Source organism: Drosophila eugracilis, unplaced genomic scaffold (assembly GCF_018153835.1).
Source record: "Drosophila eugracilis isolate 14026-0451.02 unplaced genomic scaffold, ASM1815383v1 contig_367, whole genome shotgun sequence".
Classification (NCBI taxonomy): Eukaryota; Metazoa; Arthropoda; class Insecta; order Diptera; family Drosophilidae; genus Drosophila; species Drosophila eugracilis.
The window spans coordinates 3,668,285-3,693,301 of NW_024573224.1; the positions used below are offsets into that span (position 1 = coordinate 3,668,285).

The 25,017-nt window shown below is 39.5% G+C and overlaps 10 protein-coding genes across 12 annotated transcripts; all 10 read right to left on the reverse strand.

The window, feature by feature from the left end:
• Positions 1-838: 838 nt before the first annotated feature.
• On the reverse strand, positions 839-2,338 carry LOC108113706. Of its 2 annotated transcripts, XM_017224386.2 has the most exons (4): positions 2,101-2,206; positions 1,435-2,044; positions 1,187-1,370; positions 839-1,128 (listed from the first exon to the last, which is right to left on the reverse strand). In XM_017224386.2, exons 2-4 carry the CDS (start codon positions 2,038-2,040, stop codon positions 956-958), a joined length of 963 nt encoding a protein of 320 aa, XP_017079875.1. In that variant the 5' UTR covers positions 2,041-2,044; positions 2,101-2,206; the 3' UTR covers positions 839-955. The 2 variants fall into 2 exon arrangements, with proteins under 2 accessions (XP_017079875.1, XP_017079874.1); XM_017224385.2 differs by having other exon boundaries at positions 1,435-2,338.
• Positions 2,339-2,414: 76 nt separating this feature from the next.
• On the reverse strand, positions 2,415-5,240 carry LOC108113702. The gene is made up of 6 exons (XM_017224379.2): positions 5,173-5,240; positions 3,824-4,035; positions 3,269-3,759; positions 3,018-3,200; positions 2,776-2,959; positions 2,415-2,719 (listed from the first exon to the last, which is right to left on the reverse strand). The coding sequence occupies exons 2-6, from the start codon at positions 4,026-4,028 to the stop codon at positions 2,532-2,534; spliced, it is 1,251 nt and encodes a 416-aa protein (XP_017079868.1). The 5' UTR covers positions 4,029-4,035; positions 5,173-5,240; the 3' UTR covers positions 2,415-2,531.
• A 688-nt stretch (positions 5,241-5,928) lies between these two features.
• LOC108113686 lies at positions 5,929-7,577 on the reverse strand. Its single transcript, XM_017224363.2, has 4 exons — positions 7,384-7,577; positions 6,829-7,319; positions 6,394-6,766; positions 5,929-6,298 (listed from the first exon to the last, which is right to left on the reverse strand). The coding sequence occupies exons 1-4, from the start codon at positions 7,565-7,567 to the stop codon at positions 6,105-6,107; spliced, it is 1,242 nt and encodes a 413-aa protein (XP_017079852.1). The 5' UTR covers positions 7,568-7,577; the 3' UTR covers positions 5,929-6,104.
• A 292-nt stretch (positions 7,578-7,869) lies between these two features.
• On the reverse strand, positions 7,870-9,596 carry LOC108113682. Its single transcript, XM_017224359.2, has 4 exons — positions 9,371-9,596; positions 8,832-9,316; positions 8,403-8,769; positions 7,870-8,344 (listed from the first exon to the last, which is right to left on the reverse strand). The coding sequence occupies exons 1-4, from the start codon at positions 9,576-9,578 to the stop codon at positions 8,160-8,162; spliced, it is 1,245 nt and encodes a 414-aa protein (XP_017079848.1). The 5' UTR covers positions 9,579-9,596; the 3' UTR covers positions 7,870-8,159.
• A 677-nt stretch (positions 9,597-10,273) lies between these two features.
• On the reverse strand, positions 10,274-11,813 carry LOC108113695. Its single transcript, XM_017224372.2, is given in 5 exon segments — positions 10,274-10,566; positions 10,625-10,991; positions 11,054-11,337; positions 11,340-11,534; positions 11,591-11,813. Coding segments are annotated over 5 exon segments (1,239 nt in total). The 5' UTR covers positions 11,799-11,813; the 3' UTR covers positions 10,274-10,381.
• A 1,876-nt stretch (positions 11,814-13,689) lies between these two features.
• On the reverse strand, positions 13,690-15,326 carry LOC108113679. Its single transcript, XM_017224355.2, has 4 exons — positions 15,096-15,326; positions 14,549-15,042; positions 14,118-14,484; positions 13,690-14,054 (listed from the first exon to the last, which is right to left on the reverse strand). The coding sequence occupies exons 1-4, from the start codon at positions 15,268-15,270 to the stop codon at positions 13,861-13,863; spliced, it is 1,230 nt and encodes a 409-aa protein (XP_017079844.2). The 5' UTR covers positions 15,271-15,326; the 3' UTR covers positions 13,690-13,860.
• Positions 15,327-15,677: 351 nt separating this feature from the next.
• On the reverse strand, positions 15,678-17,276 carry LOC121530179. Its single transcript, XM_041818763.1, has 4 exons — positions 17,048-17,276; positions 16,498-16,991; positions 16,072-16,438; positions 15,678-16,008 (listed from the first exon to the last, which is right to left on the reverse strand). Exons 1-4 carry the CDS (start codon positions 17,220-17,222, stop codon positions 15,812-15,814), a joined length of 1,233 nt encoding a protein of 410 aa, XP_041674697.1. The 5' UTR covers positions 17,223-17,276; the 3' UTR covers positions 15,678-15,811.
• A 322-nt stretch (positions 17,277-17,598) lies between these two features.
• Positions 17,599-19,205, reverse strand: LOC108113668. Its single transcript, XM_041818764.1, is given in 5 exon segments — positions 17,599-17,922; positions 17,999-18,365; positions 18,433-18,572; positions 18,575-18,925; positions 18,984-19,205. Coding segments are annotated over 5 exon segments (1,230 nt in total). The 5' UTR covers positions 19,159-19,205; the 3' UTR covers positions 17,599-17,725.
• Positions 19,206-19,360: 155 nt separating this feature from the next.
• Positions 19,361-21,038, reverse strand: LOC108113685. 2 transcript variants are annotated; one of them, XM_041818739.1, is made up of 5 exons: positions 20,800-21,038; positions 20,250-20,734; positions 20,020-20,197; positions 19,768-19,959; positions 19,361-19,704 (listed from the first exon to the last, which is right to left on the reverse strand). In XM_041818739.1, exons 1-5 carry the CDS (start codon positions 20,972-20,974, stop codon positions 19,514-19,516), a joined length of 1,221 nt encoding a protein of 406 aa, XP_041674673.1. In that variant the 5' UTR covers positions 20,975-21,038; the 3' UTR covers positions 19,361-19,513. The 2 variants fall into 2 exon arrangements, with proteins under 2 accessions (XP_041674673.1, XP_017079851.1); XM_017224362.2 differs by having other exon boundaries at positions 20,250-20,746.
• A 193-nt stretch (positions 21,039-21,231) lies between these two features.
• LOC108113808 (zinc finger protein 420) lies at positions 21,232-24,935 on the reverse strand. Its single transcript, XM_017224517.1, has 6 exons — positions 24,749-24,935; positions 24,172-24,674; positions 23,858-24,115; positions 22,855-23,704; positions 21,998-22,546; positions 21,232-21,932 (listed from the first exon to the last, which is right to left on the reverse strand). The coding sequence occupies exons 1-6, from the start codon at positions 24,866-24,868 to the stop codon at positions 21,399-21,401; spliced, it is 2,814 nt and encodes a 937-aa protein (XP_017080006.1). The 5' UTR covers positions 24,869-24,935; the 3' UTR covers positions 21,232-21,398.
• Positions 24,936-25,017: the final 82 nt, after the last annotated feature.

Sequence of the window (25,017 nt, forward strand, 5' to 3'; positions counted from 1 at the left end):
GAAGTTGGGTCTTCATTGGCTCTGGTTAAATAGCCAATGAAGTAGTTTCAATATAAGTGTAATGATTATTAGCAAAAAAAGTCTTGACTTGATACGGAAAAGTGAATAATTAATGAATGATGAAGCGGAAGAAACTAGTTAATCTTGAAAGTATGCAATATTTCTTAAACTATTTATCAATATTTTAATAATTTGAGATTAAAGTATTGTTATTGGACTTTAGAAATAAACAAATTTTGTGACGTATGCAAATTTTATTACTATTAAGCTTAACTATCGAATAGCCATAACAAAAACCAGCTAAAGTAATCAACCTTCTTTGTAATTCTATACATGTGCATGATCTCTGTCAATATTCATACTGCTGATGTTGACATAGATAGCCACTTGTTGTCCAACAAATTAATTAAAATTCCTCACAAATACTGTTCATTGTGGCAACCCATATTTTGATACAAAGTCATCCTATACAGTCTAGAAGTGAGAAATGTTAATTGAACCCGCCCCGTCATCCCAAATCGGAATAACTGAGGCTCGTCCAAGTTCAGGGAGTGTGCCACGAGCTTTTGGTTATGGTCGTGGTGGCCTGATAATAAATATTATCAGCTTCGATTGAGGCTCAATTAAAATTAGTTTGTCGTCAGCGATTACCTTATCAATGGCAAACGTAAACCGCTTTCGAACATTCGAAATAATGTGTAAAAAAAGCCAACGAACATGACTGGCTCTTTAATCGAAAATCACTCAAAACAGTATTGATAAGGCGAGATAATTAAGTTTATTAACTATTTGGTTTGAATATGACAAAGACCTTGTCCCTGAAACAATGGACGCTCTATGAATAGCTCTACCATTTAATAAAGCTTATCTAAGAATTTAAATTTATACCAAATTTTGTAACAGGCTTTTCTTTAATTAATGACACTTTAAAAATTTACTAATTTTTAGTTTTATTTTAATTGAGTAGGTTTCGACTCTCCATCCAGGGCAGAATATCTTTCATCGCCTGGATATACTTCCGGCTGGTGAACATGGCACACTTCATTTTAGAGGCGTATCGCTCGTTGACCTCGTCCTCGAACTGATTCATCATCGCAATTGGCATTACCCGAGTCACCACCACATAGGCTAAAGTTAAAAACAATTCATTAGATTAAGTTTGGCTCATAGTACGCTATATACTCACCAGCCAGGCCATGTTTACTGAGAGCATCTTGAATATCCTTGAACTGTGGCAGTGTCCTTGGGTAGCTTAGAGTTTTGAGATTATCCAGCAAATGATAGAAGTAATAATTGACCATATCATCAAACTGAGCCAGCTTAATGTCCTTCGCGGCGGATGAAAGGATGGTATAGTACAGATCATTGGCCTGATATCGGTTTAAAGTTAGTTAGAAGGGATTCAAATAAAAGCAAATAAGTGGAAAGACGTACCGGGGATCCGTATTTGACCACCTGGTAATCAAGCAGGGCAGTGTCCTCTACATTTCCTGCACGGTCAAACTTAAACATTACATTGTTAACCCAACAGTCGCTATGATTAAGGACGTTGAACTGATTGGTATTGGAAGTATGGAGCTCCATTAACCGATCGGTAAGGTCCTGCTCCTTTTCCACCAGCCGTTTGTGGAAATGGTCGCCCAAACGCCATCGTCGTAACTGCGAAAGGAAAGGATCGGGATTGTGCAGTTCGTGAAGAACAGATTGATTGGTCTTTGTGTAGACTCCGTTGGTTAATAGTTTCTGGAACTCTCCGTTCTTTTCCACGAACACGGCGGAGGCAGCATGCAGCTGAGCTAGCTTTTTAAGCACTTGCTTCAGGCACTTTCTATTAAAGCCTTCCTTCCGATCCACATTCCTGTATCCTCGTGACTTTAGGTCCACCATCAAAATGTACTGAACCCCGATGCTATAATCAAGCTTAAAGGCCCTCGGGCCAAAGGATACCTCCTTGCCCACCTCTGTGTAGAGTTCCTCCAGCTTCGGTAAGATATTGTGGTACATCTGGTGTTCCCGTTGGAACAACTTCAGTTGGCTCATTAGCCTGGAATGATAATGGGTGCCATGCTGTGCCTTAAGCAGAAAGGATAACTTCTTTACCGAATAGTCCTCTAGCTGAACCTTCACTCGAATGGGCAGGAGCACAGTGCAGTTGCGAAACTGAATGAGATGAATGCTTGGAAAAACCGCCAGGATCTGGCCACTATCCCCCAAGACAGACTTTACCGCCTGACTAAGAGACAAATAGGAAACCCATTCGGGAGTTTTCGGAACTTTCATCGCTTTAAAAACACAATTTTTATCCCTGAATTTTAGGTGAAAACATAAAACTAATGACTGAAATTTATTTCAAAACTTGCCACATAAATACCTGGCTACTTAAGTTGAAAATTAAAATAATTTCCGGGCAAAGGTTATTTTGAATATAGTTAGTAATATATTTGACTGACAACGCAATTTTTTGATGATGCAATTAAATAAGCATTATTATAGCACGAATCCATCATTAGAACACGACATTTGGTTGGTAATCACTTCCAGTCGAGCAGGCCGCGGTTATCCAACCATGGCAGCACCTCTGTCATCACCTGGACATATTTCGGGTTGGTGAACATGGAGTTCTTCATTTTGGACTCGTCACTCATGTAGCTCTCCAGATTGGCGTTGTTTGTCTTGTCCAGCATGACCACGGGTAGTACTTTGGATACCACCATATAAGCTATATACCCAGAATTATTAATAATAATTATATAATGTAGATAGGGCAGAACTCACCTGACAATCCATTGCGGAATAGAGAGGCATGTAGGTTGGCCAACTTGGGCAGTGGTCGGTGGTACTGCAGCAGCTTCAGATTCTCGATAAGATGTTCGAAGTAGTAACGAACAAAGTAGTCGAACTTGGCTACTTTTAACTCAGGGGCAGCCGATGACAAGATGAAGTAGTACAGGTCATTGGCCTAGAGGGGAAAAAGTGATTAATTGAATTACTTAGAATTATTCTTTATACTTTCTTACCGGACTTCCGTACTTTCCCACTTGAAAGTCTACGAAGAGAGTCTCTTTGATAGCTCCAAAAGCATCGTGCTGGAACATAATGTTATTGGCCCAACAATCTCCGTGATTGAGCACATTGAATTGCCTGGCATTGTACTGCTGATCCTGCAGCAGACGATCCACCAAGTAGTCATCGCTATCAGCCTAAAAATATCCAACAATTATTATATTATTCTCATCAATCTTATGATTTCTCATTAAAGAATACCCACCAACTTCTCATAGATTTTCTGAGCATTTTTCCACTTCTTAAGTTGGGCCAAAAAGGCACCAGAGGCATTGAATTCGGTTAGTAACTGGCGGTTAGCCTCGCTGAAAACTCCCACAGTGAACTCCTCGCCAAAGAGACCGTAGTGCTCTACATAGCAGGCAGATGCTGCATGGAAAGCGGCCAACTTCTCGAGGACCTTCTGTACATGATCTTGGTCCAGACCGGCCAAACGATTGGCGTTCTTGAAGTTCTTGCGGTGCAGATCCTCCAGCAGAATGTATTCCTCTCCCAGGTCACGATCAACCTTGAAAGCATGAGGAGCAAACTGAATAGGTTTTCCGGCATCTGCGTAAAGCTTCTCGAACTTGGGAATAATGTTGTGGTACATCTGTTCCTCCTTATAGAAAAGCTTCAACCTCGCCAGAATGGCGGCCATTACCTCGTTGTTGTGTTGAGCTTTCAGGACGAAGGAAAGGCTCTTAGTGCTGTGATCTGGAGGGAAGAAGAGTGATTAGTTATAATGATAATCGACGGATTGGATTGTATGTTAACTTACCGAGCAGCTCTACTTCAACCAGCAATCGGAGGAACTGGGAAGAGTAGTTTTCACCTTCGCTGCTGCCACTTTTGGGAGTAACCGAAATGATTTTCTCAAAGTCACCGATCTGGGCTGTAACCGCCTTCTCCAGAGTAATGTTGGCCAGCCATTTGGGCAGGTTGCTGGCTGGCACCTCACTGTGTCCATTGGTGGCCTCAGACATGATGGATCTACCATAAAAGACCGCGATTTATTTACTCGAATTCAAAGCACAAACGAGCTGATAACAATGATTAAAGTGCCTTGATTGCTAACATGGCTAACATAACAGTTATTAGACCAACATCACTCATAGGTGGCGCCACTGCGGTTTTATTTGTGGTGAAGGCGCGGAATATTTGAATAATAAAATGCAATTTGATGTTGGCCCATCCCAGGTTATAAAGATTCTTTCAAGCTTTTTATATTTTAAGAAATTGCATCATTTGACTATTTTGACAACAACATTATCTTGAGAGGTATAATGGATCGGCTATATATTACCATAATTGAAGTACATTTATTGCTGCAGTAAATGTTTCTCTACAAGTGAAGGACCAGCAACTTGGGGCAATTCTGAAAAGGTTTTCTAAGAAGTTTTCTTGAAGAAGTAATGGTTATCTTAAGGAATACAGTACTAGTATTGTGCACAGAACTAATCATTGCAATTAAGGACTGAGTCAAACTAGTAAACACAACTACTAAATATCTTTTCAAGAGGTTTGTTAAATACTCAAAGATTATGGGTGCAATACCTGATAATCTAGGGTTTCGTTTTAGGAGTAGTTAAAATGAACTCTATTACTACCTTTTATATCAAAAATACATCGTTTCAAAGCTCAAATAATGCAAATCATTATCAATATAGGTACGTATACGTGATTTAACAAACTTTGCCGATTCCAATGCTGGTAATTACCAAACGTTGGTAAGGCTTTCGTTGATTAGGCAATTATCAGAATTATCGCTATTTAATGAACAAAAATCATAAATCAGGTCACATGTCAGGTAGTGAAACACCTGCTGTGTGTTTTACTGCATTACGACATACAGTGTCTGGGGGATCCCAGTTGGTCAGGAACAAATATTGGTTTTTAAGGAACAAATAACTTCACTTTCAATAACTTCTATTCACCAAACTTGTTTCATTAACTAATTCCACTTAGATTCACCCTTTCCACTATAATAACAGTTGGTATACTAGATTTTAGACCAATCTGAGCTACATATTTATAGCAATATGAGCCGATAGCTGTTGGTCTAAACTGAGAGATTGGATCCCTCGGGGAATATGTGTCACTGGGAAAACACAATCAACGGTAGCAAACCTTTTCCTTAATAGGTAAACGGAGCGGGAATCGTGCTGATGGATCGGTCGACTGCAGTCCGGGCAACTGTCGAGTGGGAAATACGAGTCGCGTTACTCGGGACCAGCGCTAGTGCCCCGATTTGGCTATGGCCAAAGAAATTCCTTATCACCTGCATTCGATTGAAGTTTATTTTGTAATTCAGTTCGCCAAAACCGGCAAAATATACAGTATAGTGGCAATTGGCGTTGGTGAGAGCGGGTGCGAGATACTCTGTCAGAGCGAGAGGTACACAAGTTGATATATATGGTAAGTGATAAAGGAGGCAAACGGCGTTGTTTGATTGATAACGAAAAACTGTTTCTTGTTTCCACTTCTGATTCGACTTCTTTATCGGGCACCCATGTTCCTCTTTGTGCTCGCCATTCGCTCTAATTATTTCGTGATTCCTCATTAATTGTTGTTTGCGGGCGTGACATGTGACGGGTAGAAAGATAGACAAGTCCCCCTGCCCGGGGTTCACCTGTGATTTCTGCATACGAGTCATACAATTAATAAATTATTATTTGATAATTTAGTAATCCCACTAAATGAAGGCATCAACTAGGCACAATTTGGGTTTTAAATTTATTTTGAGTTGCCTTTAATGGGATAGTTAGTTAAGGCCTTAATTACTTTAGAGAAAACGACCTTGTCAACTCATTAATTTCTATACAAATTTTACATGAACTCCGAAATTATCATTAAAAAAATTCAATTTAGTTGATATACAAAATATAATATTTCAATTTTTATTCAATGTAAATCAAATTTAATACAATTGCTTGTAGTTAGTTAATTTCATTGTTTATTTTTAATTTGTTTTCTGTTCATTTAAGCTCTTAAAACAAAAGAGACAGTTAGTAATCAGTTTGGATTAGTATAATAGTTGTCATATCGACAATCATTTTTACTTAGAACTGAAAAGCCCCTCGGTTATTCATCCATGTCAAAATGGCGCTAACATGCTTCTTATATCGGGCATTGGAATACATGGCCATCTTGAGACCATCACCATTATCCGACTCGGTGACGAAGTCAGTCAAATTGGCATCATCAGTTCGATCGAGCAGAACAGGAGGGCAGAGCATCAAGACAGTGTGATATCCTAAGTTAGAAAAAATCAAACAAAAAAAATTATCAACAGCTTTTCAGAGAGAGAGAGGGAGAGAGAGAGTGTGTGAGAGAGAGCTTTTGGCATACCAACTTGTCCATGTTTCAGCAGTTGAGTGTGCAGGAAACGCAGCGAAGGTGTCTTTGCAGCCGGGTAATTTAGCAATCGCAAGTGCTCGATCAGCTGATCGTGATAGTACTTGATAAAGTAATCGAATTGACTCAATTGGATTTCGTATTTCGTCGATCCGAGAAGGAAATACATCAGATCATGGGCCACGCAGGTCACCTTTGGCAGTTGAAGGTCCACAAAGAAGGTCTCGGCTGGTTCGGGGGATTCTTCCTCGTATCTGAACATAATGTTGTTCGCCCAGCAATCTCCATGATTTAGAGCATTGAAGTCCGCTGGATCTGGCTTGTTCATGGCATAAATCAGATCCACTATTTTAGGCTGCATCTTGTGCTAGAAAGAACATAAAAGTAATATTAAGTTTAATTAGGTAGTTAAAATAATAGAGTACTTACCACCGCTTCGCTATACTCCTCGTAGCCCTCATATAGAGGGAGACACTTGAGGAAGTACTTTCCCAAGGTATCTGCCACCTGTTCGATGTTATCCTTCATGCTATCAGCATAGGTGGGTTGCAAGTAGTTCTGGGTATAGGGACCTTTAAGATGAAGCCTATTGGCCGATGCAGCATGCCACTGAGCCATCTTTTTTAGAACACACTTTGTGTGGATCATGTCCAGACCCTCAAGTCGATCGACATTCTTGAAACCAAAAGGTTTAAGGTCCTGGAGGAGAACATACTCATCGGGAGCATCGATTTCATAGGCCTTGGCACCAAACTGAACCTCCAGCCCCGCATCCTTATACATCTTTTCCAGCTCGGGTATCACCTGCAGGAACACATCTCGCTCAACCACAAACATGTTGTTCTTCTTCAGAATTTCCCGGTACATCTCGAAATCGTGTGGAGTCTTCATCATAAAGCTAACATTTTCGATGGTGTGATCTGGCGACGAAATGTTGGCTTAACTTCCCATTGTTTGCCATGGCAATGACTCACACTGACTCACCCTTTAGTTCGACTTCAAAGTGGAGGCGTAGCATAATGGAGGAGTAATTTTCCCCTGGCTTGAGACCGGCCACCGGCTTGAAGCTCTTGATTCCAGCATACTTATCCCCAAATTGCTCACTTAGCAATTTCTCAAACAGGTCGGCTTTCAGCCAGGTGGGCAATGGAACCGTCTCCTCCGACATTGTGAATAAACTGAATGTTGATTTGCCGGCCGGTTCGCCTTTATCTCTTTGTCCAGGGCCAAAACAAAGGCCGATCAGAAAGCTTTGAAAGCTTGACGCGAGAGAACAAAGAGAGCCGGCAGAGTAGTGTTAATAAACATACCGACATACACGGAGACCAAAACAAACGTGGGGTTCTAGACATACATAAACAAACCCATATTTGAGCTTCTCAACTTTTTGTCATAAATTATAAAATTATAGTAATTCAACAGCGATTTATAATTATACGTAAAGTTCAACAATGAAAACGATGAACAAAATCCGAAATTTACTTAGATTTTATTCCCAAACTTTGAGGCTATTATAACAAATATAAAACTCTAAAAACATAGAATACATTCTTCCGGGTAATATTATATATAGGTAAACATAGCTTTAGTTTGTATTATCAATGATGTTATCTGTTGAGAAGTTATCTGTTAGATAATGCACAATATTGCAACGTATATCTTATCTTTCAACTAGCTACTTGGGTTCCTGTCCTTACAAATAAAATAGACCATTTTTACTTTTTTAATAAACAAATGAGTAGATTTCAAATTTTGAACTCCTATTCCATTGCCCCTTGATGTTGAAGCCATGGCAATAGTACATCCATATGTTTCTGGAACCTGGGATTTTTGTAAAGTGTTTTCTTAAAAGTGGAATCGTCATCACCAAGGACCTTATCGAAATCAGCTCCATCAACAGGATCCAACAGAACATAAGCCATTATAGTTGAAGAGCAGATGAATCCTGAAATATTTAAATATTTTTCAGAACTGAAAGATATAATTTAAAGGTGGTAACTCACCCCATCCACTATATTTGTTAAGAGCATCGTAAATACTTCTCAGAGTAGGAAGTTGCTTTGAGTAATTCAGCAGCTTGAGGTTCTTTACCAACTCTGAGTGGTAAAACCAAATGAAGTAATCAAACTTGGAGGTTTTTACATCTAAACTTGTAGAGGACAACAGGAAGTAATACAAATCCTGCGCCACTGTTCCCCATTTGGGGACTTGCAGATCAACGAAATATGTGTTCTCTATCTCGTTATTTTTATTGTACTGGAACATAATGTTATTGGCCCAGCCATCGCCATGATTCAAGGCATTGAACTCATCGGGCTTCGGATGGTTTAAGTTCTCCACAATTTCCAATGTTTTACCAGAGGCAATGCGCTGCAGTGAGAGATAAAAGATAAGATTTAGAGATATAAAGGTCTTGGGATATCTTTACTCACCAAATCCTTCAGATAGGTCTCAAAAACTTTGGACTCTTCGACATAATTCAAAAAGACTTTCAAACTACGATTACAGAAGGCATCTACGATTTCCTCGTTCTTTAAAAAACCTGTCGTGTACTTCTCAGCGTATGGTCCTTTTCTTTCGACTCTGACCGCAGAAGCCGCATGCCACTGGGCGAACTTCTTAAGGACACTTTCTGTATGAGCTTGGTCCATGCCTTCCCGGCGATTAATGTTCTTGAAACCACGAGGACTAAGATCCTCCAGCAGGACATAGTAATCGCTGGCTTCTATTTCGTAGGCCTCTGCTCCAAACTTTACCTCCACACCCACATCGCGATACAGTTGCTCCAGTTCAGGAACCACTTCCAGATACATTCCACGCTCCACGTCGAAGATATCCGTCTTTTCGATCATTTTGCGATACAACTCAGATTGATGAGGAGTTTTAAGCATGAATGCCTTGGTGGTTTGTGATTTATCTAGAGGATTTTTTTAATATCAATTATAGATATATCATACATACTAATACCTACCTTTTGTCTCAACATCCAGCTCGACTCGCAGCATTATGGTGGCATAGTTCTCTCCAGTAGCCACTCCTGCTTTGGCTCTCATTGCTTTCGTCTTTTCGTAATCCTTGACCTTGATTTTGAGCAGATTTTCAAAGGCCTCTGGCTTAACCCAATCAGGAATTGTGATCTTCCTTTCGTCAACATCTTCGTCCTTTGTCTGGGGAGTCATTTCGAACTAATCTTGATGACTTCAGCGCACTAACTAGAAGCTTTGAGTGTTAGGAACATCTCTTAAATAGTCTAGGGGGAATTAAATACAGAGATAATGATAAACTTTATCTCTTACCTAACAATCAGCAAACTGAGTTAGATTCGTTTGTGCAAAAGTGACAGTGATTATTACATCTTGACAAGGTAGATGCCTCGGGAATTATTAAAATATTCACGCCCACAGATTATATTCTCGGAATGACAATGCTGTTTGTGGGATGTTGGGAGAATATAAAAATAATTCCATGATTAAAGGCTTAGTATATAACATAAAATAATATATGCTTTTATCGCTAGTAGGTTAGTGAAACTTTGAGACTGTATGATTACCCAAAGAAAGAAAGTGTTTTTACGATATTTTTTACACAGTGTACATAATACATTTATCTTATCTGTTAACTAAACTGTAAGCTTTCCCACTATTAACAAATTAGTTGCGATTTGGGTGTGCGCGATAGTCTATCTATAATCTGTTATATATTCTATCCCAGTCTCTTTACAGTCATGACGATAGAAAACTCAAGGGTTTTGTAACCTGTATGTTATACAATATATAAAGCTTTAGTTGATATTACTCATAATATCACTGAAACCATGATTTTTAGGGAAGAGAAGAGAAAGCCTACAATTTCGATTCAAAAGTTAACTAAGATTGCATAAATCAAGTGAATTTAATAAAAATACATAATTCCATGAATATATTTCTTATTTTTCATAATTTTATAGTAACTAAAATTATTTTAAAAATTACTTATTTAAGTTCTACCCAAGGGCGCCTCTTTGCTGTAGCCAAGGCAGTAGGACTTCCATATGTTTCCGATATCTGGGATTGGTGAAAAGGGAATTTGAAAAGCTGGAGTCTTCTTTTGATACGATTTTATCGAAATCAGCATCATCTCTGGGGTCCAGTAGAACGAATCCCATCACACATGCAGAGCAAACAAAGGCTGTAATATACAGATTATTATGAAAAAAAAATCTATTATTTTAGATTCAATTACTAACCCCAAGCACTGTATTTGTTCAGATCATTGCGAATGCTCCTTAAAGTGGGCAACGTCTTCGAGTAATTCAGTAGTTTTAGATGCTTAACCAACTCTCTGTGGTAGAACCAAATAAAATAATCGAATTTCGATATTTTAATGTTCAGGTTGGTTGATGAGAGTAAAAAGTAGTACAAATCCTGTGCTACGGTTCCCCATTTTGGAAGTTGTAGATCAACGAAATATGTATCTAATATCTCGCTTTTATCGTTGTACTGGAACATAATGTTATTAGACCAACCATCTCCGTGGTTAAGAGCATTAAACTCGTCGGGGCTTGGTTTCTTCATGTCATTCAATACATCCAATAACTTTCCTGAGACAATGTGCTGTAAAAGAAGATAATCATACCAAAACGGATCTTCAGATACTACAATATTTTTTTTCTTACCAAATCCTTTATGTAATCCTCATGTCCTTTAAACAGTTCGATATGTTTTATCAAGTTGTTAGCACTGCGATTAAATGTTTCCATGATTTCTTCCGACCTGAAAAATCCATTGGTATACTTCTCTTCATATGGTCCTTTGAGATCCACGCGAACTGCAGAGGCCGCATGCCATTGAGCGAACTTTCTGAGGACATTTTCGGTATGGGTTTGGTCCAAACCTTGAAGGCGATCGACATTTTTGAATCCTTGAGGTCTAAGATCCTCCAATAGGACATAGTAGTCCTGGCATCTATCTCGTAGGCCTCTGCCCCGAACTTTACATCTAGACCAGCATCACGATAAAGTTGCTCGAGTTCGGGAACCACTTCCAGATACATTCCTCTTTCCACGTCGAAGATATCAGTTCTTTCTAGGAGTCTGCGATAAGCATCAGAATGATGGGGAGTTTTCAGCATGAACGCTTTGGTCACCTCCGTTTTGTCTATAAAAATGGGTTTTTAGATTATACTATTTCCCTGAGTTTAGATCTAGACAAACCTTTCGTCTCCACATCGAGTTCCACTCTCAGCATTACGGTGGCATAGTTCTCGCCAGCAGCGACACCTGCTTTTGCCCTCAGAGCTTTGGTTTCCTTGTAATCCTTGATCTTGTTTTTTAATAGATCCTGAAATGCTTCTGGCTTGACCCATTCAGGAATTTTTACTTCCCTCTGACCAACTTCTTCGTCCTTTGTTTGTGGCGGCATTTTGGAGTGATCTACTAGACTGAATCGTATTAACTGAGAACTTGTTCTACTAGTCTCTTCATTTAAATAGGCTAGGCTGAGATCTGCGATAGGGAAGATAATCATTATCTCTATCCCTACAAACAGTCTAATTGTTATTCCTAAGCTTCCCTGTGCAATGTGACAATGCATTTTTTCTGTTCTTTGGTCTGGGAAGTTTGTCTAACAACCCAATAAAAATTATTGCAAAAATGACATCGCAGTTTAATAATCAAAGGAAATTGTTTAAGTCTTTATAGTATCTCGATTATTTAGATAAAAGAAAAGTGATATATTGTGAGTTTTGTTTTGCTACGCTGTTCGCTTATGACCTTATATGGTTTGGAGAGCCCATACCACTACTTACTCTAGTTATGATAACTATAAGTATGAGTTAATTGTCAGTTAATTGTTTTTTAATTGTTTTATATTACAAATTTCAGTTAATAGATTTTAGAAAATATTTTGACAATGTAAACCTTGTTGTTTATTTATGTTTAATAAAATTTTTAGATTTCTCTTGATTAACATTACAAAATTGCTTAGTAATAATGACATGTCCCATGATGTCATCAACATACCCTCATACATACATATATACGAACTTTTCATCGTCAGTTTTGTTAATTGATTGAATATGTTTATCGTTCAAAATTTTACGTTTACTAATACTCAAAGCCATTATCGCGAAAAGACACAGATAGCGCTATCAATGCTCTAAATTCTGACTAAATTTTGATTTTTCTTGTGTAATATTAGAAATTGTTTAGTTTCGGTGTTCTAGGCATCCAAACTGCCACGATTTAACAGCCAAGGCTCCTGGGACTGTTGTTAAGCTGCATCTGGAAATCCACACCTGCCTTGGTATCACCCACGAAATTCTCAAAGCTGGCAGATTCCGTAGGATCCAAGAGTACGGCGGCCATAACACCGGTGGCCACTGTATAACCTAATGGTAAAAAGCAATCAAATTAGATTTAACCTTCATCTTAAGTACCTTTAAATTATTTACCAAAGAATGCATATTTGAAGACCGACAGATGAATATCTCGCAGGCTGGGAACAATCCAATAAAAATTATTGCAAAGATGACATGCAGTTTAATAATCATAGGAAATTGTTTAAGTATTTATAGTATCTCGACAACAAGTTTTTTTCTAAAATATCTAAAAGGCGATTAAATAATATGGCTTTAGGGCTTTAAATATGATAAATCTTTTTGTGAGTATCTTAAATCGAAGATACAAAGAGAAAACAAAAGTTGCTCTTCGAAGCTCTTCTTTTCGGTCTATCTCGGAACCCTCTTCTTTGCTGTTTTTCTTGTTTAATTCTGAAGTTTTTTTTTATTTGTTATTAAAGCTTTAGGTTTTGAGTCATCTTCGGTTTTGTTTTGCTAAGGCAGTTTGTTTATGCCCATATAAGGCATACTCTCTTTGCTCTCTTGTTTTTATATATAATAATAAGTTCCCAACAAACTGCGAGCTTTTCTGGTAGATAAGACAATGAGATAATTTTGCGAAAAGTAAAGAGTATAAGCTATTGGAGCTATATTTTGTGAGTTTTGTTTTGCTACGCTCTTCGCTTATGACCTTATATGGTTTGAAGAGCACATACCACTACTATCTTTAGTTATGATAACTTTAAATATCAACTTAGTACTAATCACTTTATTGTTTTTTAATTTTTTATATTAAAAATTTCATTTAATAGATTTAAGAAAATATTTTGAAAACGTAAAACTTAATGTTTATTTTCTGTTTAATAAAATTTGAAAGATTTCCCTTGATTAACATCACAAAATTGCTTAGTAATATTGACATGCCCCATTATGTCAACATACCCTCCTCCCCAATAAAAAACGAACTTTTCATGGTGAATTTTGTTAATTGATTGAACTTGTTTATCGTTCAAAATTTTACGTTTACTAATACTCAAAGCCATTATCGCCAAAAGATACAGATAGCGCTATCACGGGAATGCACTAAATTCTGACTAAATTTGTATTTTTCTTGTGTAATATTAGAAATTGTTTAGTTTCGGTGTTCTAGACATCCAAACCACCACGATTTAGCAGCCAGGGCATTACTACCTGGATGTGTTTGCGGTATCTGGGACTGTTGTATAGCTGCATCTGGAAATCCACACCTGCCTCGGTATCACCCACGAAATTCTCAAAGCTGGCAGATTCCGTAGGATCCAAGAGTACGGCGGCCATAACACCGGTGGCCACTGTATAACCTGATGGTAAAAAGAAATCAAATTAGATTCAAACTTCATCTAAAGTAGCTTTAAAATATTAACCAAAGAATCCATGTTTGAAGAGCGACAGATGAATATCTCGCAGGCTGGGAATGGTCTTTGAGTATTTTAGAATCTTGAGGTGTTCTACCAGGTTGTCATGATAAACTTTGATATAGTAATCAAACTTTGAGACCTTGTCCTCCAACTTTGTGGATGAAATCAAGAAGTATAACAGATCCTGTGCCACGCTTCCGTATCTGGGCAACTGGTAGTCGACCATGTAGACCTCCTTGATCTTTCCAAAGGCATCGTACTGGAACATAATATTATTTGACCAGGAATCGCCATGGTTAAGTGCATTGAACTCATTGGGATCGCTCTTTGCTGACTCGAAAACCCTATCGACATATACAGGTTGAATGGCTTTCTAGTAAAAATATAAAAAAAGGTTATATAAGGTAAAATTGGACACCTTAGGTATTACTACTTACGACTTTGTCTATAAAAACCTCATAGCCCTCGTAGGTAACACAACTTTTAAGAAAGTTGGCACCCATTCCTTTCATCATTTCCGTCATCATCGGTTTAGTATCCTCTTTAAAGAAGCCATGCAAGAGGATGTCAGGATACTGCCCCTTAATGGCCACTCGCACGGCGGATGCAGCATGCCATTGTGCCAGCTTTTGGAGAACTCTTTCGGTGTGAGCTTGATCAAGTCCTTCGAGACGATTGGCATTCTTGAATCCTTTAATTCCCAGATCCTCCAAAGCCACATAATCACTCTTGGCATTCTTAAGATCGTAGCTCTTGGCGCCGAAAGTAATATCTACTCCCGCGTCCTTGTAAAGTGCTTCCATTTCAGGGACCACCTCATTGTACATGGAACGCTCAATGTCAAAGATGTTGGTCCGCTTCATCATCTCCTGAAACATCTCTAGTTGATGGGGTAGCTTGACCATATACGAGACCGGTTTCGTTTTGCCATCTATGAGACAGAAATCAGAAACTTTTATCGGACTTCACCCCCAATCGACTTACCCTTCAGCTCAACTTCGATCTTAACCCGCAGCATAATAGTGGCATAGTTTTCACCCGCCGCAGATCCAATGTCTGCCTTGAAGCTCTTGACTTTCGAGTATCCCTCCACACTTGCCTTGAGTACATCTTCAAATAAGTCTGCAGTTACCCAATCCGGAATCTTACTGGTCGCCATTGTAGATAATCTTTATTGGTTTTTCGATAAATCGTAGCACAAGTATACGCACTGTTGCGCTATGGTGAGTGGACTGAGCCCAAGCAAGGAAGATCAATAGTTTTATATCAGTTGGGGGAGCTTTTATAATTGGGTTCGTAGAACAAGTGGGCTGCCTCTCAGTTTTCAGAGAAAGCTTTTCAAATTGCACTTCAACTAATTTTTCTCCCAAACAAGTTTTTACCGATTTCACTATACCCTTATATGTATATTCTAACCATGTTTCGGTCGTTGACTATTTTAATTAAGCTTATCTATGACCCTCGTTAGGCCTCAGGGAAGAACTGTTGTCTGAATTATAAGTTATATTCACAAAGGGCTTTAATATTTTTATCGCAAACGAGACAACAAAAATAACTACTAAGTAATTAGACTTGTTATGAGTATAGAACATCTATTTATTTACTGATTTGTTTTTCAATTTGTATTTTAATACTGAACTAAGCTCAATTATCTAAGGAAAACACCTCCTCATTTACAATATAAACTGGAATTCATTTTTCTAGTTGATATCCAGGGCACCACGATTAAGCAGCCAGGGCAAGACCATCTCAATATGTTTTCGATAGCGAGCATTATTGTACATTTTCAATTGGAAGTTCGCTCCCTCCTCTGAGTCACCCACAAAGTTATCAAAACTGGCGCTTTCGGTGGGATCAACCAGAACGGCTGCCATCACACCTGTAGCCACGGAGTATGCTAGAAAATTATACATAAATTTATTAAATTTCTTTTTTTTAACTAATATAAGCCAATACGTACCAAAAAGACCGTACCTAAGCAACGCCTTGTGAATGTCACGTAGGCTTGGTAATGGTTTGGAATATTTAAGGATCTTGAGGTGCTCTACCAAACTATCGTGATACACCTTTACGTAGTAATCGAATTTGCTTAGTTTGTCTTCCAGCTTAGTGGAAGATATCAGTAAATAGAGCAGGTCCTGGGCCACAGTTCCATACTTCGAGACCTGGTAATCTACCATGTAGACCTCCTTGATTTTGCCATTATCATCGTACTGGAACATAATGTTATTTGACCAAGAATCCCCGTGGTTCAACACATTGAAATCCATAGGGTCGACCTCGCCTAACTTGAACATCTCATCGATCACCACAGGTTGCAAGGCTTTCTAATTGGATTTCATAAAAATTGTATAAAATTCTATTCAATATTATGATTAAAACTTACGATTTTGTCAATGTAAGCCTCATGACCTTCGTATGTGGCACAGCACTTGAGAAATACCTTTCCCATTCCGTTAATCATTTCGTTCATCAACGGCTTGTTTTCCTTTTTAAAGAAACCGTTTAAAACTATTTCCGGATACTGTCCTTTCGTGGCCACCCTTACTGCTGTTGCAGCATGCCACTGTGCCAGTTTCCGGAGAACTTTCTCAGTGTGCACCTGATCGAGTCCCTCCAGACGATTGACATTTTTGAAACCCTTGATACACAGATCCTCCAAAGCAATGTAATCGGTCTTGGCGTTCGTCAGATCGTAGCTCTTAGCTCCGAACGTGATCTCCACACCTGCCTCTTTATAAAGTGCCTCCATCTCAGGAACAACCTCATTATACATGGTGCGTTCGATGTGGAAGATGTTAGTGTGTTTCATCATTTCTTTGTAAACGTCCGATTGGTGCGGCAACTTAACCATATAAGACACCTGTTTGATCGTACCATCTAAAAGAGAAATTCAGAATCAATAAAGCTCAAATCCCTCCAACCCCTCACCTTACCCTGCAGCTCAGCTTCGATATGAACTCGCAACATAATAGTGGCGTAGTTATCTCCCGCTGCAGATCCGCTTTCCGCTTTAAAACTACGAATCTTCGAGTAGCCCTCCACACTAGACTTGAGAACATCTTCAAAAAGATCTGCAACAAACCATTCGGGTACTTTGTCTGCCGCCATTGTCGATTATGGGGATTATTACTTTATGAATAAGCTAAACACGTATACGCCACGTTTGACAGTATTTTGTTGACTGACCAAAACTGAGCATTAGATACTTATATATTAGTCGGAAGCTTTTTCCATTCCATAGAACTCAATAGGTTCTCTCGATCTTCTCTCAAAAGCTCTGCTGATAGCATTCCAAACATTTTGATATCAGAAGATGTTTTAGTTTTAATTTTGTTGGGCCTGGAGTCAGTTTTGTGGTAGTCCCCCAAATTGATCGATTGTAAATAGAAGCCCCTCATTGCATTAAAATAAACCTTTAAACTATAATAAATTAAAACAATATTGCTTTATTCACAAAATAAACATGTAAAACTTTTTTAGCTCTTTTGAGATAAAGATGATACATACATACTTTTATTACACAATGAGTTTTGTTGGAATTCCTTCGAAATTATCTTAGGATTGAAGTCTTTTAAATGGAAATACATTTCCTAATAATCAGAGGCAGTTTTCTAATTAATATCTAGGGCACCACGGTTAAGCAGCCAAGGCAGGATTGCTTGAATGTGTTTTCGATAACGGTTACTATTGTACATTTGCATTTGAAAGCGCACTCCCTCTTCTGTTTCGCCAAAAAAGTTCTCAAAAGTGGCACATTCTGTGGGATCAACGAGAACGGCGGCCATCACCCCTTTGGCAACAGAGTAAGCTAAAAATTATACATAATTTTATTATTTAAATTTATTATCTCTTGACAGTAATTATAGTTATAGTTTTATACTCACCAAAAAGTCCGTACTTCAACAACTCCTTATGGATGTCACGCAGGTTTGGCAATGGTTTATAATACTTCAGGATCTTTAGGTGTTCTACTAAACTATCATGGTACACCTTAACATAGTAATCGAATTTTTTTAGTTTGTCTTCCAGCTTAGTGGAAGAAATCAAGAGGTAGAAGAGGTCCTGGGCCAAAGTTCCGTATTTTGTGACCTGATAGTCGACCAGGTAAACCTCCTCGACTTTGCCAAATTTATCGTACTGGAACATAATGTTATTTGACCAAAAGTCTCCGTGGTTCAGGACATTGAAATCCGTGGCATCCACCTCCCCTAACTTAAACATTTCGTCTATCACCACTGGTTGTAGAGCTTTCTAATTGTTATTTATAACAAAAAGTCTGTCAAATAATTACCTATTGAAATAGGTTGATACAACTTACGATTTTGTCAATGTAGGCCTCGTGACCTTCGTATGTGACACAGCATTTGTGGAATATCTTTCCCATGCCGTTCATCATTTCTTTCATCATCGTCTTGTTTTCCTCCTTAAAGAATCCCTTTAGTAAGTGTTCCGGATACTGCCCTTGGTAGCCACTCTCACAGCTGAAGCAGCATGCCACTGGGCCAGCTTCCGTAGAACTTTCTCCGTATGTGCTTGATCGAGTCCCTCAAGGCGATTGACATTCTTAAAGCCCCTGATGCGTAGATCTTCCAAAGCTATGTATTTGTTTTTCGCATTCTTTAGGTCGTAGCTCTTAGGTCCAAAAGTTACATCCACACCTGCCTCTTTATAAAGTGCCTCCATCTCTGGAACAACCTCATTATACATGGTTCGTTCGGAATCGAAGAGTTCGGAGTGCTTCATCATTTCCTCGTAGACTGCAAGTTCATACGGCAACTTAACCATGTAGGAGACCTCTTTGGTTGTTCCATCTGAACGGGAGAAATTCGAAATCAATAAAGCTCCATCCAAACCATCCCTTCAACTTACCCTGCAGCTCTACTTCGATATGAACTCGCAGCATTATAGTAGCAAAGTTTTCACCCGGTGCAGATCCACTTTCCGCCTTAAAACTCCGGATTTTTGAGAACCCCTCCACACTAGTCTTAAGAACATCTTCAAACAGATCTGCTCCGAACCATTCGGGTATTAAGCTAGATGCCATTGTAGATTATCTGGTTTATTATTTTAACAATAAACTAAACGTTTGTACGGCTTGCTTGCCGGTATTGAATTGACTGACGAAAAGTGAGAATCAAATGCTTTTATGTTAGTGGAAAGCTTTTGCTATTCCGTAGAGCTTGATAAATATTTCTCGATCTTCTCTCAAAAGCTCTGATAGCATTCCAAACATTTTGGCACGGGAAAAAGCTCAAGATTTTATTTATTTCACCATGGCCAATTTAACAGATATATATTTTACAGATATTTTGTGATAAGGATGTTTGAATTGATTATTTATTATAATACTTCTATTACATATTAAGCTCTGCTAGAACCTGTTTATTATTGCAGTCGGCTCATCTTATGTAACCCCTATTAATGAGCCAAGGCAAAATGACTTTGATTTGATCGACGTAAGCCGGCAGAAGAAACATCTTACGCTTGAATGAAATAGCCTCCTCCGAGTTTCCCATTACATTGCCTATATTTGAATCCACATCGGGCGGGAGCAGCACTATGGGAAGCATTCGCTGAGCGCAGATGAAAGCTGAGATATTGAGAGGATTGGATTTAGAACCACTCTGAAATTAACTTGGGATTGAGGTCTTACCCCAGAGACTGTATCTGTGCAGATGGGTGTGAAACTGAGCTAGTGTAGGTGCATTCCGATTGTAATTGAGAAGACTCAAATGCTCGCAAAGCTGCTGGTGATAATACTCTATAAAGTGATCAAACTTTTCTAGTTTAATAGAGAACTTGGGGGACGTCATCAGCATGCATAGAAGATCCTGTGCGGGTGTTCCTAAAAAGTTTTATGATTGTTAATTTACTTTTTTTTTGTTTTATTCATATAGGTAGTTACCATATTTCGACAGTTGGAAATCTACAAAGCAAACATCCTCCACTTCAGAACCATTATCCTTGTATTTAAACATAAAATTATTGCACCAAAAATCTCCATGGTTTAAGACACTCAACTCCATAGGATCGTTTTTGCCAAACTCTATATAAAGATCTGTCAAACGTGAAGTATAGTCGCTCTGAAAAATAAAATTATTATAATATATCATCCAAAATATATCGTAAACTTACTATTAGCACAAGTTGTCCTGGATCCAGATTATATTTCTGCATGCACTCCAAGAAGGGCATAGAGAAATTGATGTTGAATTCATCCAACAATTTCTGGTGCTCGGTAGTAAAGTAACTCTCACGGATGCCTTTCTCGTATTCCCCCAGTTCAACGACTCTTTTAGCAGAGGCAGCATGCCATTGTGCTAACTTTTTTAGTGCTGCCTCCACTTCAAACTGCTCCAAGCCCTGAGTTCTGTCCGCATTCCTGTAACCCTTCTTTCTCAGGTCTTCCAACAGCATGTAGTCACTTTTTACTACAGTTCCTGGAAACTTAAAATGCGTAGGCTTGAATTTCGGTGAGATTGCGGTATTCTTGGTATATAGTTCCTCCAGTTCTGGTATCAGATGATCGTACATCTTGATTTCAGAATCAAACATTTCGTGAAAATCGTCATCTTCACCTTCCGGAACCAAAGGAATCTTCAGTATGTAGCTGATATCTTCTGTGCTATCATCTGAAATTTGTTGTTAAATATTTGACAAGATATTTTTGAATTTCCTACCTCACCTTTTAGCTGCATTGCAATTTGTATACGTAGCACGATCGTCAAATAATTCTCCCCTTTACTAATCGCTGATGTTGGAACAAATTTTAGTATCGCCTTAAAATCGCCATTACTCTGTTCCAAGAAGCCATGGAAAAGTTCTTGGTTCACCCACTTCGGAGTTGGTAGGTCTGACATTCTAAAAACTTTGTTTAGATGCGCTAGCGTCTGATACTAATGCCTTTCAGATAGTTACTGGACCACAAAATGTTTTGTCGAATAAAAGCTCGTTGTATATCTCTCTTAAAGGCCGTGACGTCATGCTTCATTTTACAGATACTGAACTTTTAAGAGAGGCCAATTTGCATTCAGCGGAGAACTAGAATGACTTATCAACAAAGTAAATTAATAACAATGCAAATCTAAATAAATTATTTGAACATTTTTGTCTTATCAGAAGTCCACTCAAAGTTTTATTTATTTTATAGCTGATTAAGTACATTTTTGGCGTATACCCCTATTTTCTGCTAATGACCTCTTTTCAGACTCATGAATTAATAGGACCTATTTGTAATAAAATCCTTCTACTCTTAGCTTATCAAATAGTCTTAAAATTATGAATTTACGACTTGACATTGTGCATAAAAACATGTCGCCGAAGTTTGTCCGGACGTGCGAAGTCTTTGGCACAAAAGGTGCATTGATAGGGTCGTTCGCCGGTATGTTTCCGGCGGTGAACCTTCAACTCATAGTGGACAGTAAATCGCATGTCACAGAGATCACACTTGAAGGGCTTCTCGCCCATGTGACGTCGCATATGGATGTTTAGCTTGTTCGGGGTCAACGATTCCAGACCGCACAAAGAACATAGGTATTTTTTTCCAGGATTCTTCTTGGCCACATGCATGTCCCGGATGTGCTTCTCCAAGCTGGGCTGCACGACAAAGGATCGCCAACAGTGAGGGCATTGATAACGGAAGCGTCGCTTTCTCCTCATTGGGGGCTGTTGCTCTGGAACGGTGGCTTGTTTTGAGTGCTGGGTGGCAAGATGCTGAGCAAGATTCTCTTCCCACATAAACTTGTAGCCACATCGCGAGCAGACAAACTTCTTCTCGGTATTCTTACACTGCGTTCTAAGATGCTGATCCAGCATGTACTGTAAGTACGATAATTAAATAGAGATTAACATTATATATTAAAATAATTTGTTTTTAATCCTACCTTATCAACAGTCTTAAAAATGCAATGTTCACAAGAGTGTGGAAGCTTGTCGAAGCTATGGAGGGAGTACTGGTGCTCACTCAATTCCCGTCGGCGTCGGAAGTTCAGATCACAAAGGTCGCAGGAGTAAGACCTGCCGGTGCTTTCCTCATCACTATCATCCGTATCCTCCAGCAGGAGCTCAAAACCAGTTGCAGTACTAATCATGTACGCTGACGGCTGATCGCTGTGGCCCTGCATGGATATGTGCCTTCGCAAGTCAGCCACGCTAATAAACTGAATGTCGCACAGTTTACACTGGATGCTCTTGGGTCCCGATGGTTTTGAAGCATCTGCCAGCAGAGTTTCAGCCAAGGGCAGGTCCTGACCAGTAAATCCGTGTCTCTGCAAGTGTTTATATAGTAGTGCGGGGCGGTAGAAGGTGCGAGTGCACCAACGGCAGGGAAGGAGCTGCATGTTACTATCCCTGTGCATCATCAGCTTGTGCTTGGTTACGGCACTCTTATCTTGGAAGCTCCGGGAGCACTGATCGCACGGATAAGTCTCTTGCTGAAATGGATTAGAATGGGGATGTGTATAAAATTTATTTTATGTTTTTTTTATAAAAAAAAAGTATTCAACTTGTTAAAAGCAATTTCCCCTTTATAAAAATTAACTTGACCACCGCAAAACGGAATTAAAAGCAAATTAAAAACGTAAGCTCGGTGATTAAAATATCATTGAACAACATTTAATTCACATTGTCTGCTGATAAAATTAAAATATGAACTAAAAAAATACGAATGATTTTATGGTATGTGATTGTTCCTTTGTAAACGGCAGCTTCTAATTATCCTCTGATCTTTACTGCTCCTCACCTTGCTTTTGTGCTCCACAAGATGTGCGCGCAGGTTCTTGCGCCAGAAGAATCGTTGAGGGCACTTGTCGCACATGAACCGTTTTAGAGTGTTTTGGCACAGCTGACTGGTATGATGCTCTAAAAGCTGAGCACTGAGAAATCGCGAGTCGCAGCGCTGGCAGACATGCGGGGCATCCAGCCAGGTGTGCTCCTTTCGGTGGTGTTGGTGCAGCAGGTACTTCCGCGGCCACCTAGCTTCAGGTGAATCGCACAGTTCACAGGAATAACTTCGCCGGATGACGACGTCTGTCTCACTTTCCCCATCGCTATCCGTATCCGAGCTGTCCAGGGACATCTCGTAGCGCGCTTGATTCGTAATGGAATAGTACCGCCCATATACGCCCATCCTGAGATCCCGAAAAATACGCCTCTTCAAACCCTCTGTGGTAGACTCCACGGCTGTTTTGAAGAATCCTTCTGCAATTCGCTCGATTGGCTCTCCATGCGCCTCGAAGTCGAAGTCAGTTGGATGATTCTGCAAGTGATCCCTCAGCTCACGCAGTTTGGTAAACCGTCGCAAGCAGATCATACACTTGATTTCCTTGGCTCCGTTTGGTTCGCAGCGATGGTAATCGAAGTCATCAACTCGTCGATTGATCCTTGATGGCTTGGCGGCTGGTGCAACTGCCGAGGCAGATGTAGAGGCAAGTGGCTGATCGTCCTCGGAGTCCGACTGCTTGTCAGACTGTTTGTCGGAATGCTCTTTGTGTTTGTGCTTGATCAAGCTTACTATGTACTTGTAGGATTTGCTGCACTGATCACACTTATAGTAGTTATCTGCGCTACTGTTGTCATCCTCATCAGATAGTCTGAAAAAGAGAGAAATAAAGTTTTTAAGTTTATAGACTAGAAAAAATGTGAAAAAAAAAACATTCCTATATACATTGTGCGACACAAAAGATACTTTTAGGTATATAACGCATCTTTGGCAAGTCGCATAATAGTTGTGACAATAGGCTTACTCCACTCCTTTGATGATGCTGTGCACCAGGGTGTCGTTGTTAGTTTTACTGCGATGTGTGGATGTTCCAGAGGTGGAAGCTGGGCTAGTTGGACTGGCTTCTTCAGGCAATGCCGATGGCCTGCCAGGTAATTTCCGCCTGGACATCTTAGTGGGTAGGAGACTAGCTCCATGTTCGTGGTGCTTGTGCTTAACAAGGGCCATCACGTACTTGTAGGTCTTGTCGCATTGGTCACACTTGTAGTAGTCTTCCTCATAGCTAGAGAGAAAAAAACTTTAAGCTGGCAATCTTGATAGCAAGAAACATTGACCTACTCTTCTCCATTCTTCCCAAAAATTCCATGTTCCCTTTGCTTGTGCCGATATAAATTAGTGACATATCTGAAGGCCTTGTTGCACAGCTCGCAGACATTCTCCCTCGGCGGCTCTGTAGTGCAGAGCGAATTGTTAATCTTGCGCTGACGTAGGGGTACATCGTCCTGGTCATCATCCGAATCGCTGAAGTGAACAATGCTCCGCTTGACGAAGCGCGTGCGCACTAGAGGATCTGCCTTGGTAACTTGATGAGTGGATGCTAGCTCCTCGGTCTTGATGGTCACTCCCTCTATTTCGAACAGGTGGATAGGTGTTTCGCGCAGGCACTCCAAGGCTTCCGTGACCTGAATTCCGTCATCCCCGTTTACAGAGTTCTCTAGTTTCTGTATCCACAGCTCGTGCGTCTGGCGCGCCTGCAGCACAAAGTCATAGGTGCTCTCCAATTTCTCGGTACAAGCGTTGCAAAGCCACTGAGGAAACTTCTCCGCCTGAGCCATCGCCACCTATTAATAAAAATTTAAAGTGAATTAATAGCTACGCGGGAGTCAATTGGATGACAATAGGACTTTTGACCCACCTCTATTCGTGTTAGCTCAAGTAGCAGTTGGCCGAAGGTTTTCTCCGCATATTTTTCGACGGGCGTCTCAATCCAGTAACGTCCGTCGTCACAGCCACATATTCTGCACGTCCGCGTCATCTTTTAACACATTTATTTAACTTTTTAATAAAGAAACAAGTTAAATAGGGAAGTGTTTGATTGCCAACAAAAGTAGAACAGCTGATTTAGCAGTGTTGGAAACCACAATTTTTGGTAATTGAAAAACAGCTGTTGCCGTGCAACGGTCA

What these genes read in the sequence shown, in the direction of transcription:
- LOC108113706 (XM_017224385.2), bottom strand. Translation starts at nt 2,280, where the DNA reads ATGAAAGTTCCGAAAACTCCCGAATGGGTTTCCTATTTGTCTCTTAGT. An exon ending in TGGTCAAATACGGATCCCCG is followed by an intron (nt 1,371 to 1,434) that starts GTACGTCTTTCC and finishes AACCGATATCAG; the next exon opens with GCCAATGATCTGTACTATAC. An exon ending in CAGTAAACATGGCCTGGCTG is followed by an intron (nt 1,129 to 1,186) that starts GTGAGTATATAG and finishes TTTTAACTTTAG; the next exon opens with CCTATGTGGTGGTGACTCGG.
- LOC108113702 (XM_017224379.2), bottom strand. Translation starts at nt 4,028, where the DNA reads ATGTCTGAGGCCACCAATGGACACAGTGAGGTGCCAGCCAGCAACCTG. An exon ending in TGGGAAAGTACGGAAGTCCG is followed by an intron (nt 2,960 to 3,017) that starts GTAAGAAAGTAT and finishes TTTCCCCTCTAG; the next exon opens with GCCAATGACCTGTACTACTT. An exon ending in ATTCCGCAATGGATTGTCAG is followed by an intron (nt 2,720 to 2,775) that starts GTGAGTTCTGCC and finishes CTGGGTATATAG; the next exon opens with CTTATATGGTGGTATCCAAA.
- LOC108113686 (XM_017224363.2), bottom strand. Translation starts at nt 7,567, where the DNA reads ATGTCGGAGGAGACGGTTCCATTGCCCACCTGGCTGAAAGCCGACCTG. An exon ending in AGGAGTATAGCGAAGCGGTG is followed by an intron (nt 6,767 to 6,828) that starts GTAAGTACTCTA and finishes TGTTCTTTCTAG; the next exon opens with CACAAGATGCAGCCTAAAAT. An exon ending in GCTGAAACATGGACAAGTTG is followed by an intron (nt 6,299 to 6,393) that starts GTATGCCAAAAG and finishes TTTCTAACTTAG; the next exon opens with GATATCACACTGTCTTGATG.
- LOC108113682 (XM_017224359.2), bottom strand. Translation starts at nt 9,578, where the DNA reads ATGACTCCCCAGACAAAGGACGAAGATGTTGACGAAAGGAAGATCACA. An exon ending in AGACCTATCTGAAGGATTTG is followed by an intron (nt 8,770 to 8,831) that starts GTGAGTAAAGAT and finishes CTCTCACTGCAG; the next exon opens with CGCATTGCCTCTGGTAAAAC. An exon ending in TAACAAATATAGTGGATGGG is followed by an intron (nt 8,345 to 8,402) that starts GTGAGTTACCAC and finishes TAAATATTTCAG; the next exon opens with GATTCATCTGCTCTTCAACT.
- LOC108113679 (XM_017224355.2), bottom strand. Translation starts at nt 15,270, where the DNA reads ATGGCGACCAGTAAGATTCCGGATTGGGTAACTGCAGACTTATTTGAA. An exon ending in GATCGAAGTTGAGCTGAAGG is followed by an intron (nt 15,043 to 15,095) that starts GTAAGTCGATTG and finishes TCTGTCTCATAG; the next exon opens with ATGGCAAAACGAAACCGGTC. An exon ending in AGGTTTTTATAGACAAAGTC is followed by an intron (nt 14,485 to 14,548) that starts GTAAGTAGTAAT and finishes TATTTTTACTAG; the next exon opens with AAAGCCATTCAACCTGTATA.
- LOC121530179 (XM_041818763.1), bottom strand. Translation starts at nt 17,222, where the DNA reads ATGGCGGCAGACAAAGTACCCGAATGGTTTGTTGCAGATCTTTTTGAA. An exon ending in AGGCTTACATTGACAAAATC is followed by an intron (nt 16,439 to 16,497) that starts GTAAGTTTTAAT and finishes AAATCCAATTAG; the next exon opens with AAAGCCTTGCAACCTGTGGT. An exon ending in GCTTAGGTACGGTCTTTTTG is followed by an intron (nt 16,009 to 16,071) that starts GTACGTATTGGC and finishes ATAATTTTCTAG; the next exon opens with CATACTCCGTGGCTACAGGT.
- LOC108113685 (XM_017224362.2), bottom strand. Translation starts at nt 20,974, where the DNA reads ATGTCAGACCTACCAACTCCGAAGTGGGTGAACCAAGAACTTTTCCAT. An exon ending in AATTGCAATGCAGCTAAAAG is followed by an intron (nt 20,747 to 20,799) that starts GTGAGGTAGGAA and finishes AACAAATTTCAG; the next exon opens with ATGATAGCACAGAAGATATC. An exon ending in TTTCCAACTGTCGAAATATG is followed by an intron (nt 19,960 to 20,019) that starts GTAACTACCTAT and finishes AAAACTTTTTAG; the next exon opens with GAACACCCGCACAGGATCTT.
- LOC108113808 (XM_017224517.1), bottom strand. Translation starts at nt 24,868, where the DNA reads ATGACGCGGACGTGCAGAATATGTGGCTGTGACGACGGACGTTACTGG. An exon ending in TTTGGGAAGAATGGAGAAGA is followed by an intron (nt 24,116 to 24,171) that starts GTAGGTCAATGT and finishes TTTTCTCTCTAG; the next exon opens with CTATGAGGAAGACTACTACA. An exon ending in AGCATCATCAAAGGAGTGGA is followed by an intron (nt 23,705 to 23,857) that starts GTAAGCCTATTG and finishes TCTCTTTTTCAG; the next exon opens with ACTATCTGATGAGGATGACA.